This window comes from Mirounga angustirostris, unplaced genomic scaffold, assembly GCF_029215605.1.
Source record: "Mirounga angustirostris isolate CCGP_5_RB_7025 unplaced genomic scaffold, mMirAng1.0.hap1 SCAF_10, whole genome shotgun sequence".
In the NCBI taxonomy this organism is placed as follows: domain Eukaryota; kingdom Metazoa; phylum Chordata; class Mammalia; order Carnivora; family Phocidae; genus Mirounga; species Mirounga angustirostris.
The window spans coordinates 123,354,617-123,372,020 of NW_026991718.1; the positions used below are offsets into that span (position 1 = coordinate 123,354,617).

Genomic DNA, 17,404 nt, shown 5'->3' on the forward strand with positions numbered 1-17,404 from the left:
ACATACCAGTGTAACTGACAATTACTTCATCTCAGCTCATAGTGACCTTCACCCGATTTTTAAAAAATGATGTTATAATATTATATTGTATGGATATGTCATAAGTTTATTTATCTCATTTCCTTGTCTTGCATTAATAAGCAAGCTTTTGTTATTACAAATGTCACAAATTATGTTAGCATGATTGTTGACATATGTCCTCAGGGTAGATTCCTAGAATGTGATTGATGACAGGATAGACACATAATTCCGTTAAACACTGCTAAATTCCCATCCCCAGGGATAGCACTATTTGGGGTTCCTACCAGCTATGTCTGAGAAAGACTGTTTCTTCACAGCTGTGCCAATGGAGTTTGTTGTTAAACTTCTAGATTTTTGCCAGTCTGGTAGAAAATGGTATCAGTATAATTTCAATGTATAGTTTTCTTTTTTTTTTTTTAATCTTTTATTTATTTATATGAGAGAGAGAGAGAGCACATCAGAGGAGGGAGGGTCAGAGGGAGAAGCAGACTCCCCACTGAGCAGGGAGCCCAATGTGGGAACTCGATCCCGGGACTCCAGGATCATGACCTGAGCTGAAGGCAGTCACTTAACCAACTGAGCCACCCAGGTGCCCCCAATGTATAGTTTTCTGAAATGAGAGGCTGATATTTATTTTTTCCTTATTTCAGGAGCCATTTTAATTTTTTCCTATGAATTTTCTATTCCTGCATTTCAATCACATTCCTCTTGGGTTTTTGATAGTTTTCTTCTTTATTTTAAAAAGCTCTTTATATATGAGGGAGATCAGCTGTTTTTCTATGATATTAGCTGAGAATACTTTCCCCAATTTTTCCTGTCTTTTGATTTTGACTATAATTTCTTTTCTTTTTTGGCCACGCATTAAAAAATTATTATGGCTTTCTTAATATCGTGTGTTACAAAGTATATATTTCTCCAGTGACTGGAAATGCCACATTTATCATACATGATATTTCCATTTGTAGCTGATGCTATTCTGAACTTTCTGTTTTGTTCCTTTAATTTGCCTATTCATATACCAGTACCACACTGCTTTAACTCTAGAGGCAAGATAGTATCTTTTAACATATGGTAAGGCTAATCCTTTTTGATGCTTTGCTTTTTCAGGGATTTTCTAGCTATTCTTGCTCGTTTGCTTTTCATATGAAGTTTAGAATCAACGCTTCTAAGCCCTGGGGGAGAAAAAAACCTTACTGGTACTTTTATTGCGGTCATATTAAATAAACTTGAAGAAATTTGACATTTTTATTATGTTGCAACCATTCCATCCAAAGACAAGGGATGTCTTCCAATTTAAGTATACTTTTGAGTACTTCAGAAATGTTTTTAAATTTTGGTAATTCCTTATGGCGTGTATTTCTACTGTTTAAATTTTTTTGTTGTTTTGTGAATAAAATGTTCCCTCATGTTAAATCTCCTAACTTCTTTACATGTAAGAAGAACAATGACTTTTGAATATTAATACAAAATTCTCTCTATGTTAGGTGTAGCATGGAATCTTTTGGCTTTGATAGATACACTATCATGTTATCTGCAATGATAATTTTAATTATTTATTTCTAATTTTTATGTGTCTAATTTTTAAAATCCTGTACAATAACACTGACTACCTCTTCCAATATAATATGAAGTAGTAGAGAAGTTAAAGGATATCATTCTTCTTAGCCTTAATGGAAAAAAGGTTTTGTGTTTCTCTGTGAAAAAGGTATTGGTCAATTTTTTAGTTTATCAAATGTGAATACATTAAAAGAAAATAATAAATGAGAGTGAGTTAACTTTTTGGAAGGTCTTTTCAGCATCTATGAGAATGAATCCTATCATTTTTTTCCTCTTTAAATATATATACGTTATATGAAGGATTTCCTAATGTTTAGCCATCTTGGATTCCTCAGGGGAAAAATAAAACTTTCATTTGTTCATGATGCCTTCCTTTTTAAATATGCTATTGTATTCTGTTTACTCATATTTTATTTTGGATTTCTGAATTGGTATTAATTAGTGAAATTGATGTGTAACTTTCTCTTTTTATGTAACTTTTGCCAGGCTTGGGTGGGTCAATTGTATACTTACTTCATAAAAAGACCTGGGAATATTATTTTTTTGATACTTTGGAATGGTAGTTTAAGTGACATTGGATTTAAAGTGTCATGTCTTTGAAGGCTTGTGAGCAGCTCCTGTGGAAACAGAGGGGGTAGTTTTGCAATGGTCTCTATTTCTTGAGAAATCGGTCTACTTTCACCTTCTATCTCTATTGGGGAAAAATTGATACATGGCACTTTCCTAGGAAATTACTTATTTCACCCCAAATTTTATATCTATTTGCATAATTCTGTACAAATAAGTGTCTCGTGATTTTAGAAATTTCCCCTGTTGGAGAGCTGTTTCCCTTTGCTCTGTCCTTCCTGTGTTGTGTATTTGTGCTTTCTGGCTTTTATTGATATTAGATTAGCTAGCCATTTGTTTATTTTTATGCATCTTTTTCTGAAGACACCATTTTATTTATTAGTTCAACTCTACCTTTGGGGTTCTTATTTTCTGCTTTTATCTTTATTAATGTTTTTTTTAATTTGTTTTGCCTTGGTTTACTTTTGTGTTTCTTTTGTGCTTTTTGAGCTGTGTATTTAATTTATTTTCACCCTTTCAACTTTTTTTTTCTATTTGTATTTAAAACTATGGATTTTCCTCTGATTACTGCTTAACTCAAATTATTTAGCATCTCATATGTAACATTTCATTATCAGTAATTTTTTAGAAATTCTGCGATTCTAGTTTTTATTTCCTCTTTGGACTAATAATTGTTTTACAGAGTTTCTAAATTTCTGGGAAGAAAGACACTTAAAAAATTAGTATTAATCTCTCACCACGTTGCATGGCTACTAGAGAATATCGTTTGTATTGTTTCTACTTTATAAGAACATATTGGGGGTTTCTTTGTGATCTGGTATATAATGAATACTTATTAATGTTCCACTACTTGAGAAACATCATAGTTTCTGTTACCAGTATCCAAAATTCAATGGTACATCCATAAGAGTACTGTAGTAATTATGTTGTTTAGTTCTTCCCAGATCTTCACTGTCTTGGTGGGAGGCATTTTACAGAGCTGTTGAAGAGTCACAGACTTAGCTAGAGTTGTTTTTCTTTAAGGGGAAAAAGAATGAAATAAAAATGCAATTGATCTCAGGAAAAAACAGAAATTGTATGAAGAATGAAATGTGAGGCGCCTGGGTGGCTCAGTCAGTTAAGCGTCTGCCTTCGGCTCAGGTCATGATCCCGGGGTCCTGGGATCAAGCCCTGCATTGGGCTCCTTGCTCAGCAGGGAGTCTGCTTCTCCCTCTGCGCCTCCCCCTCTTCATACTCGCTCTCTCTCTCTCATAAATAAATAAAATCTTTAAAAAAAAAAGAATGAAATGTGATCATGGCATTCAACTCAACTCAGCAGTAACAATTACACTGAGTTGTAATAGTGTTTTCCTTGAATATGGATTTTACCAAAATTGTGATATATTTATTTTGGGAGGGTATAGAGATCTATAGAAGAGTGAAAATCCATAACAGGAAGTAAGCAGGTAAGGTCTACATCTGAAGAAGTAAAAGTTGGCAGTATATACATACAATTATAAAGTATGGAAGTAAATGTCACAAAAAATAGAAGAATTGACGGCCATTACTTGTGGGGGACCAGAAAGGCAGTGGGGTAGAAGTTGGGGGTTGGCACAGTCAAGAGGGAGGCCTAAATGTCCTGCTGGTGGTTTTGTTTTGTTTGGTTTGGTTTTTTGTAGGCTCTACACCCAGTGTGGAGCCCAACGTGGGGCTTGAACTCACACCCTGAGATCAAGACCTGAGCTAGATCAAGAGTTGGACTCTTAACCGCCACCCAGGTGCCCCACTGGTGGTTTGTTTGTTTGTTTGTTTGTTTGTTTTTAAAGTACTATTTTAATCTTCAAGCTGTGTACATGTATTGCTATGTTAATGAAAAATTAATTTGAGGTACTCTAGACAGTGTAGTTCCCATTTTGTAAAACAACACACAGGACAAAAGCTGGGGTAAACAGAATATTAATGTTGAGCGTCTGTTTGTAATGAAACAGTTGGGAAGTTTGTTCAACAACCCACAGTATTGTTGCTGGCACCTTTCACGGAGCATCCGCACTGAGGGTTATAGGGCTGGGGAGCTGGCTGAGCTCCCCCTCTGTCGGTCCACGTCCTCCCCCACCTCTTCCCCAGATGTTCATGCTTTCTGCTCCCCTCCCCACATTCCAGGGCCACTCCCCTGGGGATGGACTTCAGCTCTCATTTCGGCAGAGAATTGTGGCAGTGGCCAGGAGGGGAATCAGCATTGCCAAAACCTCTAACATTCAACCCAGGAAGAACCTGGCTGAGGAACCCTTGTAGGGATGGGCATTAGGCTGTGAGGACAGGAGGAGATCCTGGGGTCCCAGCTGTCTCCCTCCGATGATCGGGAAGAATTTTGTTTACTTATTTATTTTTAATTTAATTTAATTTAAATTCCAGTGTAGTTAACATAAAGTATTATGGGAAGAATTTTACCTATAAGACCCCCTGTTTTTTCCACTCTTTCCAAATCTCTCTGTGGCAATTGTCTCAGGTTTCTTTCCTGGAAACTTCATGTCTGCTCAGATCTTGACCTGAAGGAAGAATTCTCTACTTGTCCTATGTCTGAGTAGGCATAAATGCCTTTTAAAAATAGCCCTTTTAAATAGCATGATATAAAATGACAATACCTGGATAAGGTCAGGTGGCCCCGGGGACAGCCACAAGTTGGTGACATAGTGTTGATGGGCCTGGGTGAGGAAGGGACTTTTACCTAAGGCAAAGAGGGCATGTGCTGGTCAGAGCAGAGAGAAACAGATCTGAGACAGGGCAGGGGCTGAATGGCCCAGAACACCTGTAGTGCAGACCCAGTGGCCTGAGGCCCAGAGTGCAGCCCAGCAACACCTGCTGGGGTAACATGTGCAGGACCCCTATGGTAATAAAATAAAAAGTAACACCCACTATTTACTGACAGCTTTCTATGTCAGAACAACTCTACTGAGTGAGGAAGTTAAACCCCTCCTTTCAGACAAGAGGAGACTATGCCTCAGAAGGCTAAATGATTTTGCAGCATCACAGAGATGGTTGGTTGCAGAACTGGGCCAGCTTCATGGGTGTGGGAGCCTATATAGTCACACGGGAGTCATGCTCTGCTGCCACCATTGAAATCCTTAATGGTTTTTGAAAAGGGCCTTGTATTTTCATGTTGCGCTAGCCTCACAAATTATGTAGCTGGCTCAGGGATGTCTTCAATAATACTAGCTTCTGGGTTTTCCTTCTCTCCAGACTGAACCTGGTGTATATGCCTTATGCCCAGAGGAGCTGCCCAAAGCTAGCCAATTATGGAACCTTTTTTTTTAAGTTTTTATTTAAATTCCAGTTAGTTAATGTACAGTGTAATATTCGTTTTAGGTGTACATTAGAGTGATTCACTACTTCCATACATTGCTCGGTTCTCATCACAAGTGCGCTCCTTAATCCCCACCCCCTATTTCACCCATCCCCCCGCCCACCTCCCCTCTGGAAACCATCAGTTTGTTCTCTATAGTTAAGAGTCTGTCTCTTCTTGGTTTGCCTCTTTTTTTTTTTTTTAAAGTAAACTCTACACCCAACGTGGGGCTTGAACTCACGATCCTGAGATCAAGAGTTGCAGGCTCTACAGACAGAGCCAGGCAGGTGCTCTGATTATGGAATTCACCCAGAGGCATTACTAATAGAAAATTGATCACTTCTGTATAGATATTTGAATTTCTTGAATCCCTCAACCCTGCTGGTATTCTGTAGTTTGTGATTGCCTCTAGGAGGGAAAGATGAAAATAACTGTGGTCATGTCCAAGGAGACCTTTATTTTGCTTCTAGTGGTTTGTTATTTTTAAAATAAGTTTCTGGGGACGCCTGGGTGGCTCAGTCATTAAGCATCTGCCTTCAGCTCAGGTCATGATCCCAGGGTCTTGGGATCGAGCCCCATGGGAAGCCTGCTTCTCCCTCTCCCACTCCCCCTGCTTGTGTTCCCTCTCTTGCTGTGTCTCTCTCTGTCAAATAAATAAATCTTTAAAAAAATAGAATAAAATAAGTTTCTGATCTCAGAATTGCAAGTGAACCCCTTCTGCCCTCTTCTCTCTAAAATACTTACAACATAGAGGACAAAAAAAATCATAGGAAACAAACTGAGGGTTGCTGGAGAGGAGGTGGGTGGGGGGATGGGGTAATTGGGTGATGGGCATTACGGAGGGCATGTGATGGAATGAGGACTGGGTGTTATGTGCAACTGATGAACCACTAAACTCTACCCTGAAACTAATCATACAGTATATGTTAGCTAACTTGAATTTAAATTAAAAAAAAAACCTGCTTTTGGGCGCCTGGGTGGCTCAGTTGGTTGGGCGACTGCCTTCGGCTCGGGTCATGATCCTGGAGTCCCTGGATCGAGTCCCGCATCGGGCTCCCTGCTCGGCAGGGAGTCTGCTTCTCCCTCTGACCCTCCCCCCTCTCATGTGCTCTCTCTCATTCTCTCTCTCAAATAAATAAATAAAAATCTAAAAAAAAAAAAAAACCTGCTTTTGACTTACAGTATGACTATGAAGGATGACTGTATCTCTTTGGGCTGTTTTCTTATCTGTAAGGTGGACATAATCACTTTGATCAGGAAACATCCTACACAGGGCTTTGTAATCCATAGTGTTCCTCTGGGTCCTCAGGGATGTCCAGATTAAAGCCCACCAGGACCACTAGCCTTGGGGAACTTGTAAGGATCACTCAGCCAGTGTCCTGATTTTCCGAGTGGAAATACTGAGTCAGTAAGCGGCTAGGATTGCCACTGCATGCTCTTTCTTTCCTACCTCAAGTAGCCTTCGAACTTGATGGCCAGAGGTCCCCCTTGAAGTGGAGGATCTGGGAGTAAGGTGGCTGCACCATGGCGTGGAAGCTCAGACCTAACGTTCTGCTGTAGATAGATGGTGGCCAGCGTGGTGACACTGAGGATTCCCACTGAGAGGTCCAGGGTGTCCGTCCCCCACACCAGTCCAGAATATTGGGCATTCCAAGCTGAAGCCTGGGTTCTACCACAGATTCTTCTTCATGCCTAGCCCTTCTTGTACCCCTGGCACCCAGAAAAGGGCTGGGCATAGAAAAGGAGTTTTGATTAGAGAATTAATAAAAGCACTTGCTTCTCTCTGCATACCCCGCATCTGTGATTCAGAGTCTGGCCTGGAGGCTGGGAGTCTCTGGGAGCAAAGAGACTCCCTCCCACAGCAAGAATCCTCATACCCCTGGGCATGTTTTCCCCCTACGCTGTATACCTAGAATTCAAATTGCTTCTAAGGTTTTCCTTTTGACAAGGCTAGGTTGTTCTTACAGAAAACATCAAGTAACTCTGCCAACTGAATGGGCAATTTATACTTCTTCCAGTGGTATCTGAGTCTCTGCTTGCCTGTAACTTAATCAATTAATATGTGGTCAGACTTTAAGTCCCTCTGTAGCTCTATAGCAGAACTAACCTACTTTCCTTGAGATTTGCAGACCGCTGGCCTTGAGGAGTGAAGGACCAGACTTTCCCAGAAGATAAGGCCTGACTATGTTTGAAAACAGCCCTCGCTGATGCCAGCAAGTCTGTTCAGGGTAACGGTGACATACGACTAACAGCACAGGGAACGTGCTTCTCCTGCATGTAGCCCCCTTCCTTTTTTCCCTGCCTTCCTCTTTAAAACCCTCCAGCTGTCCTGGACTGGGAAGATGGTCTTTGAGATGTTAGTCCCCGACCTTCTCAGGTTCCCAGCTTCCTAGATAAAGCAGCCTCTGCTTTCCCACCATCATTTGTCTCTCAAATATCAATTTTCAAGTGGCGATGAGCCGAACCTGAGTTGAGAACCAGTCCTCGTCCGATAGCCCTCGTGACTATTAGACACCACAGCTTCATTCTCTCACAGAGGAACCAGGTTGAAAAAGGCTGTTAAGGGCTTCAAATACCTCTATCCATATTTGTATCTATATCCATCTCAGATTGAAATTAAAAAAATATCTATTGCCTTAAAAAGTAATGGTAATATATGGCCAGACTAAAATCTTTTATCAATTGCTGTATGAAAACTGATGTTCTCTTTCAGTTTGCACACATGATTATTTATGAGGCCAAATATATGTTCGAGCACTCAAATAATCATGATATAATTAATATCCATGTACTTAGTGCTGCATTAGCAAGCAACTACAAAGTCTAAAGGGCATAGCATTGTGCGAGTTTACTTCCACAGACTCAGTGGATTTGTGGGGATGGTTGAGAGGGCATTCAAACCTTCTGTAAGTTTCAAAAGATCCATCTAGGAAGAGGTGCATAGGGAAAACCCCAGGAAGAAGGAATCAACTGTGAAGCTCATTTCAGTGGGAGAAGATCTGGCAACTATTGTCATCCATGAGATCACTGGTAGAGAGGGGTGTGGTTGATGTAACCCTCCCTTATTTTTACCCCATTTCTCAATCTCTATCTTCTGGCTCAGTCCAGTAGGTTTCTGTCCTGACACCCACCACCAATTTGTCGGCACCAGCCCACCATCTCAAATGGCCTGCCTGATGGTCGAGGGATCCTCCATTCCCCTTGGAGATTGCTGGCATATTTCAGAGAACCTTTTCCAAATATAAGAAAGAAATACTACAAATCTGGACATGAATGCGTGTCCCCAAGGACTACCATGAATTGGGAAGGCGGGATTGAAATTTGGCTAATGGCTCTTCCTGGCTTCCTTCATTAGTTCATTCAGTGAATTATTCATTGTTTCATTCATTCAACATGTACCGTGTTAGGTTCCTGAACTAAACATTGTCTTTGTATTTTGTATTTGTATTGTCTTTGCTTTGTATTGTCTTTGCTCTGGCGAGAACAGTTGCAGTCTACAAGTGGCAGTTATTGAGCTAGGTGCTGGGATATATCTTTCCTGGAAGCAAGACCCTGGGGCAATAATTTGAGGACAAGTAATCTATTTGGGAGTTGACGAAGGAACACTATTCAGAGAATAGGTCTGTGAGACAGGGCAGAAGGAAATTGAAAAGGGTGTGGTACTGAGAATATTGCTGGTATGGGCAATTGGGGCTCAATACTGTTGGAAAACTCTGGAAGGTAGTATAGAACCTGCCTTGGAATTTCCCATCCAGAGTGAAAAAATGGGGTATTTATCCTCCAGCTCCCATCTGTCACTGGCTGGGTTTTCTGCTCCCTGTGGTCTTTGGCTCCCTTGACTTGGGCTGAGAGAAAATCCTCAGGCAGGGTAGCCCAGGTGCTTATACTAAATGCCACTGGCAGGTATTGGGATGGTGAGCGCCCTGAGATTAAGGACAAGGCACAGCCAGGGTCAGCTATAAAACCTGATGGTAAACCATAGCCAAAACAATTTGGGCTGGAATCAAGATTTACTATAAAGCTCCGTGTTTTAATCTGCTCAGGCTGCTATAAGGAAACATCACAGACCAGGTGGCTTAGGCAACAGAAATTTATTTCTTACAGTTCTGGAGCCTGGTAAGTCCAAAATCGTTGCACTGGCAGATTTGGTGTCCAGCGAGAGCTCTCTTCCTGGTTTGCAGATGGACACCTCCTTACTGTGTCCTCACGTGGCAGAGAGAGAAAGAGAGAGAGATCATCTTTTTCATATCTCTTCTTATAACAGCACTAATCCCATTCATGAGGGCTTCACCCTCCTGACCTAAACATCTCTCAAAGGCCCCACTTCCTAATACCACCACAATTGGGATTAGGGCTTCAACATATGGATTTTGAGGAAACGAAACATTGGGCCCATAGCACTACAGTAATGAAGGCATTGTGGTATTGGCCAAAGGACAGACATGTAGATCAGTGGGGAGTGCAAAAAGAGATTCATGCACATAGAGTCAATTGACTATTGGCAAAAGTACAAAGAGAATTCACTGGAGAAAAAAATGGTTCAAATGATACCAGAACAGATGAACATCCAAATGTAAAAATATGAACCTTGATCCATATTTCACATCGTTTACAAAAACTAACTCAAAATCATTCACAGACATAATTGCAAAAATTAGAACTATAGAAAAAAACGTAAGGAAGAAAATCTTTGTGACTTTGGGTTATGCAAAGATTTTTCAGATACAACACCAAAAATATGCTAAAAAAAATGATAAGTGGGATCTCATCAAAATTAAAAACTTCTGCTCTTTGAAAACCACTGTTAAGAAAATAAGGACAAGCCACCAATTGGGAAACACTATCGGCCAAATGCATATCTGATAAAGTATTTGTATATAGACTATATAAAGAACTTCAAAATTCAATAACAAGAAAACGAACAACCCAATAAAAATGGGTAAAAAATTTGAACAGACACTTCACCAAAGAATATATACAGATGGCAAATAAGCACAGGAAAATAATCATTTCATCATTAGTCTTTAAGGAAATATAAGGTAAAAGCTCAATGAAATACACTATGTATTTATTAAGATGACCAAAAGCAAGCAAACAACAAAACCACACACACACACGTCATTACCAAGTGCAATCACTGATGCAAAGCAATGAGAACTCTGGTGAGAATCCCCTGCTGGTGGAAATGCAAAATGGTACAGACACTCTGGACATCATTTGGCAGTTTATTAGAATTAACATATGTTACCACACTACCTATGGATCCTACTTTGTGTTACTACCCAAGAGAAATGTCAACCACATGCACACAAAAACCTGTACATGAATACTTATAACTGTTTTATTCATAACCACGAAAAACTGGGAGCAACCCCCAAATCCTTCAACTAGGGAATGCATAAACAAACTGGGACATCTCTGCAGAGGCCCCTTTAGGCAAACAGGCTTGAGCAATGGAATCCAGACAGACCCATCAGGCGACCCACCTCAGAATACCCATAGGCCCTAACTGACCAATGGGCTACTTACAACTAGGCACAGTTACCAATAAAGGAAGATTCCATACATGGCCATACCTCCTCATATTCCCCTCCTTTAAAAGCAGCCCCCACCCACTACCCTGTGGCAGACGGCTTCTCCTCTGCTTGTCCTACCCAATGCTCCTTTGTGGTATATTCAATAAACTTCTATCTCCTTTGTTCAGCTGTGGGTGAATTCTTTTGCCACCCATGCCATTGGCTTCCACCTGATTATCACCCCACATTTGGGGGCCCCCATCCGATCGCGAGACACCCCATTTAGACACCACAATCTCCATCCAACACGATATTGCTTAGCCATAGAAAGGAACAAACTCCTGGGAATACAGACATTCTGCTAAGCATAAGAAGGCAGATTCAACAGGTTATATGGCCTGTTCAATTCCACTCATATGACACCCTCAAAAAGGCAAAATTATAGGGACAGAAAACACATCAGTTGTTGCCAGGAGCTGAAGGTGGATCACGGGATCAACTCCGAAGGCTGCGACGAGAATTTCAAGAGGGGAATGGAGCTGTTCTCTCTCTTGGTTGGGGTGGTGGTTATGGGGCTGCACACCTTTGTGACAACTCAGAGCCACACACTAAATTGGGTGACTTTTACAGACAACATACACACAGTCTTTCCTATTTAGGACCTTATCTTTTCATGGAGCAGCATCTTCATAAACTGACACTGACAATCCTTGGTAATAATCATTAAGAGGGTGTTAAGTGCAGGGCAAGATGGGGAACAGAGGAGGGGCTCCCAACTCAGTGAGTCTTATGTCCAAAGGGACCCTATTGAAAGAAGAATAATGTTTAGTGCTTTACCTGGATGATTATACATCTTCATGGTAAGCTAAGTGAGATAATAGGCTTTCTTTTTAAATATCTTTATTTTTATCAAAGTTATACATGCCAGTAGACTCAAGAGTCATATAATCTCACAAAGCTTATTGTGACAAACAGCATTTGCTTACTAACACCCACCCCCAGAGGAAACCACTTTTAGTCTAGATAAGACATTGTCACTTATCTCCCTGTCTCTAAGTAATATTCACGTTGTTAAACTTGACTTTGCAGTTTCAGATATAATCTACTGACTTCCCATTACTGAAGATGAGATTTTTGTCCACTGCTTTCCTCGCCACACCTCTAGTATACAGACTCACCCTTCCATCTCCTCCCTCCCATTAGTTATGTGACAGGTTTTCTTTAATTAATTTATTTATTTTAGAGAGAATGTGAGTGGGAGGAGGGGCAGAGGGAGAGGGAGAAGCAGACTCCCCACTGAGCATGGAGCCCAATGCAGGGCTCAATTCCAGGACCCTGAGACCATGACCTGAGCCGAAATCAAGAGTCGGACACAACCTACTGAACCACCCAGGCACCCCATTTTTTTAGAAGCTGTATTTATTTATTTTAGAGAGAGAGAGAGAGTTATGTGACAATTTGATGAGATCAGCACTGCTATTTACCTCACTATGACTATGTGGACACTCACCATGGCTGAACTAGGTAATAAACCAAACTACTTTTCCTTTCTGGCACAACTTTTTCTTTGACATGAAAAATTGTCAGGTTTTATGTTTGCTTGGTTTTCTACTTACATATCACTTTTCAATCACAAACTCTTCATTGGTTGCCAAAACCTCCTCCCCGTGTTCATATGCACCAAATGTGCTATTAATTTCACCTTCCAGAAGGTGAATTTCCTGGAACCCTGTGACCCTTTCCAGTTTGGACTGGCCGCCCTGTGTTTCTGGCACTCCGCTGTCACTCTGGGACCTTCTGTTACCCCATCGTGGAGACTTCCTTCTTTTCTCCCCTACATTCTGGTTTCTCTATCCCCTGCATTTTTTCCTTGGTTACACCTTAATAGGCTTTCTTTTGATATTTAGAAATGTTCCACATGATGGGGCGCCTGGGTGGCTCAGATGGTTAAGTGTCTGCCTTCAGCTCAGGTCATGATCCCAGGGTCCTGGGATTGAGTCCCATATCGGGCTCCCGGCTCAGCGGGGAGCCTGCTTCTCCCTCTGACCCTCTCCCCTCTCATGCTGTTTCTCTCTCGCTCGCTCTCTAAAAAATAAATAAATAAAATCTTTAAAAAAAAAAAAAGAAATGTTCCACACGAACTTCTTGCCACTTAGCCAACGCTCAGTTGATGAGAAACTTCATTATAATTATGAAAGCACAGTGGGGGTAACTTGAGGTGTGGGAAAACTTTTTGAACAGGACAAAGGGCACGCTTTGCTTACCTGGTTGACCAGCTGACTGCTGGGAAGCGTCCTATCAGTTCATCTCAGGGAAAGGGGCTCAAATGTGGCTTCCCATCCACTTCGCTCCCCCCACCCCGTCCACCCCCCCACCCCATCGCTCTGGGGCCCGTGTTCACTCTGTTCAATGCCCTTCCACCCCCTTTATCTCCGATCCTGCTCAGTGACCCAGGCAGGTAGGACTACCCCCACCTCACAGCGAGGAAGCCGAGGCCCGAAGTGGTTTGGGTTGCTGTCCGTTCTTCACTACTCATGTCACACGGGCTCCTAGGGAAACCCCCGTGGGATTGGCAGAGTGCCCGGGACTGTGGGTTTTACGTGGACACAAGTCCAGAGTGAGCAAGCGAAGGCGTCACCTGAAATCTGGGAAAGGGAGTGATGCCAGGTAATCGGCAGCCAGTCCAGGAGTGTGGGAAGGTCGAGGTAAGTAGAGAGGCTCATTTGTAATGACCTCTGGTTCTGCGTTGTAGGCTCCCTTCAGGGCCCCTCCCCCGCCCCCCCCCGCCCCCCCCCCCCAAGGCCCACGACAGGTACTTCCAGAATGGCCTCCCAACCAGCCTGCTGACACCTCCCCCTCCAAGTTCCACACTGTCCCTTCCTAGGCCTCAGGCTCCTGCCATTGATACTCTGGGGGGCGGAGTTACTATCCTCCCCTGAATTTCCGGCTGAGCAGGGAGCAGCAGGGAGGGCCCCAAGCACTTCTGCAGGGACCACACCCTGGGAGGGTTTTAAAGGGAAAGGCCAGCACTGGCCACCACCGCCCCACCTGCCGTCACTATGAAACCCGGCAGCCTCATCACCTTCACGGTGCTCCTTGCCCTCCAAATCCTCACATCCCGGACTGTGGAAGGTGCCAGCAAAGGTGAGTTGGGAGACTCTCTGGCCATATCCAGGTGCCAGGGTCCATGATGGCTCAGCATGGCGGTAGCCTCCTCCTCTTAGTCCAGGGGTTGACCTTGAAGTCACCTTTCCCGTGGTCTGGCCCATGGCCCCTAATTTCAAGCATCTCTCTGAGGACTTCAGCTAAGAGCTTCTGAGCGTCCAGAAACCCACCTTTTGCCAGATGGACCCGGTGTCCCCAGCCCCTGTATTGCTTATTGTTCTCTCTCTGCAGCTCCTTCTCTATTTGGTCTTTGGCTCTGTCGCATTATTTGGGTCTCTGTTTAATTTTCCAAAATGTTCTCTTTTTCTCTTACTGTTTCTTTTTAAATGGTCACTCTGTCTCAACTGACTTGTCAGTTGATCTGCAATCTTTCCTTCAGGCTCTGATGACTTGCCTCTCCTACTACCGTGGTCCCTCTCCGCCTCCCTCCCCGTCAGCCGCGGGCCAGGAGCGCCTGACTGTGGGCTCTGCCCAGCCGTGTGCTGGGGCTGGCTCACAACAGCCGAGGCGTACACTTTTCAAGACTTTTGCGGGCTAGTGGACATCACGTTGGTAGCTTGGAATCAGCCACAGGAGCGGTATTTACACCATGGCAATCGGCAAATACCAGCACACCACCCTCTATACCTTCTTTCCTGTGCCATTGACTCCCTCTTGGTTGAGTGGCTGGCTGAGCCTGGCACCGCCCCACACCTGCCTTCAACCTGGAACCCTCCCAGCTCCCTCTCTTCCTTTGGGGTCAGCTGCCGGAGTTAGTTTTCTGTCCCCTCCTGGGAAGCTGATTCTTTGTCTGGGATTATAGTCATGACTCAGAATCAGCTCCCCCCTCCTCCTCTGTTCTCGCCCTTAGAAAAAGCCAAGCATGGAGTCTGCCCCTTCAGGCCTCATGTGATGTGCATTGTATTTGAACCCCCTCAATGCCAGAGCGACTGGCAGTGTCCGAAGGAGCAGAAATGCTGTAACGACTATTGTGGCATCAAATGCATGGATCCTGTAGACCCAGCAAAGCCAGGTGAGGAAACATAGCCCGGGAAGAGGGGACCCGGGGGACTTGAGCTTGAGGACACACATGTCAGAGAAGTGGCGGGGGCTCCCCGGAACTGGGCTGGAGGGTGGGGCAGAGCCACAGCCGACTGACTGCTATTCCCGGCGCGTCAGTCCAACAGCTGGGAAACCAGTCGGTCAGTTAGCTGCTCATTCAGCTCATGAGTCACTCTGCCTCTCGGACACTCACAACACTGGTTGGGGCCCCCTCGGTGGAACGGGGGCTCCATCAGGACACGCACTGGCCTCGGTTTGGGGGCCAAGGTAGAGAGGAAGTGATTTACACACATGGGTTAGAGATGGGGTAGGAGTAGGGGTGATGCCTAGGGGGCAAGCCTCTGAGTTGTGGCCCCGTTCTCACCAGTTAATGTCAATCCTGGGAAGTGTCCAGTGGTCACTGGCCAGTGCAGGAGGCCCAACCCCACAGACATCTGCCTGAATGATGGCCACTGCCCGAACAGTCTCAAGTGCTGCAAGGGGGTGTGTGGGAATTCATGTGTCAAGCCAGTGAAAGGTAAGATCTGGCTCAGATCCACATCCCCGGTGTGGTGCCCTGCCATGAGAAGGAGGGTGCTTAGCATCTCCCTATGCACCACTGGCCCCCCCTCAAGGAGATCCACTGCCCCTTAATACCATTCACCCCCAGTTTTCTAAGCAAATAGTTCCCAGGGTCACCTGTGACTAATAATGCTGGGTCATGGGAGGAAAGGCTTCTTGGAATGAGTCAGAAGAAAGGAGCCATGATACAAGAGGCAAGAATTTTATCTTTTCATATCACCTCTGTCTTTGACCCACTGTGTGACTACGAGCAACTGACTGAATCTTTCTCAGCCTCAGTGTCCCCAGCTGTAAAATGGACAAGTATATCCACTGGGATACTACATGTAAAAGCTCCTGTTAAACCTCAAAGTGCTGTGTGCATGGAGAGAGTGTTGCTGAGGTGATGGCCTTGATTGGCTAGGTTATCTGGAACCACAGGAAACCCCAGGGTGATGCCCAGATCGAGAGGCCATTCCAGGATGATCTAGCCCAATGCCCGGATTTTACCAGAATGAAGATGGGAGCAGTCCAAGAACAACCTGGATTTGGTCTGGAATCCTAGACCAAAGACCAGCGCTGTTTTGACTATTCCAGCTCCATGTTCTCTCTCTTCTTATCCCAAGGGATGTAGGGCCCACTGACAGGGGGACCCTCTGGCTGGGAGGAATGTAAGGCTCCCTGGGATTGTTCCTGTGCTGAGGCTCTGTTTTATTTTCTTTCCACAGATGTATTCTTGCCAGTTCAAAAAGATTAGGACTTCCCGGTATATGTGGTCTGAGGATTCCTTTGTTCCCCAAGCCCGAGAAAAGCGAAAGTATCTTGATGAAGTTGTGGCTCCATGACCAACACCTCCAGGGGGCTAAGGTTGGGCCTGTTTTATCCATGTATGCCCAGCATCCCGCCTGAGGCTTGACACACAAGAGGAAATGACAGTTGGCTAGTGAATAAATAAATACACAAGGTTCTCTCTGCATTTCCAACTTCTTTGACTCATTGCATCTGGTCTAGATATGAGGGGTGAAGTGAAGAATGACATGTCTGCATGTGTGGGGTTTCTCACCTAAGCTAGGAAGTGGGAAAAGAGAACATTTCAGAGCCAAGCAGGTATGGTTTTGAATCCTGCGTCTGTAGATCACTGGCTCTCTAATTTGGGACAAATTTATGGGACTTTGTCCCACTGAGCCTCAGTTTTGTTACCTGTACCATGGGGAGGAGAATCGCAGTGCCAGTTCCATGAAGTTGAGGATGAGAGGTATAACGTGTGAAATGATGAGCCCAGTGACTGTCACCTGATGACAGAAAGAGGTGAAAAGCTGCTCACAAATGGTCCCCCCTCACCTCGCCCTCACTCCCAACCTAGCTGCAGGGGTCCCACAGTCAGGCGTAAAGCCATCAGGCAGAGAATGAGGGGATCCTCATCTGGAAAAACTGAACTGATCCAGAGGACAGATCCTGTAGCAGGAGACAGAGGGCGCTAAAGATAACTAATCTTAGCGAGCACCAGTACCCACCGTGTCCACTCTTCCCTGGGCACACGGCTAGGCTGAGTTGTTCACCTCCCTTTTCAACTGAGTGTAGCTAGTTGTGCGCTCTGGTCAGTGAAATGGGAGCGGGAGTGATGTGTTCCAATTCTGGATCTGGCCCATCAAACTCTTTCAGCACCTGCTGACACCAT

At 44.0% G+C, this 17,404-nt stretch overlaps 1 protein-coding gene across 1 annotated transcript; it reads left to right on the plus strand.

Moving 5' to 3' along the window:
* Window positions 1-13,957: 13,957 nt before the first annotated feature.
* On the plus strand, window positions 13,958-16,721 carry LOC123852112 (antileukoproteinase-like). Its single transcript, XM_064571788.1, has 4 exons — window positions 13,958-14,124; window positions 14,996-15,157; window positions 15,554-15,703; window positions 16,455-16,721. The coding sequence occupies exons 1-4, from the start codon at window positions 14,040-14,042 to the stop codon at window positions 16,481-16,483; spliced, it is 426 nt and encodes a 141-aa protein (XP_064427858.1). The 5' UTR covers window positions 13,958-14,039; the 3' UTR covers window positions 16,484-16,721.
* Window positions 16,722-17,404: the final 683 nt, after the last annotated feature.

Bases quoted from the DNA above. Each gene is read 5' to 3' on its own strand.
- LOC123852112 (XM_064571788.1), top strand. From the start codon at position 14,040: ATGAAACCCGGCAGCCTCATCACCTTCACGGTGCTCCTTGCCCTCCAA. The intron at 14,125-14,995 runs GTGAGTTGGGAG...TCTCGCCCTTAG, and splicing joins TGTGGAAGGTGCCAGCAAAG to AAAAAGCCAAGCATGGAGTC. The intron at 15,704-16,454 runs GTAAGATCTGGC...TTCTTTCCACAG, and splicing joins ATGTGTCAAGCCAGTGAAAG to ATGTATTCTTGCCAGTTCAA.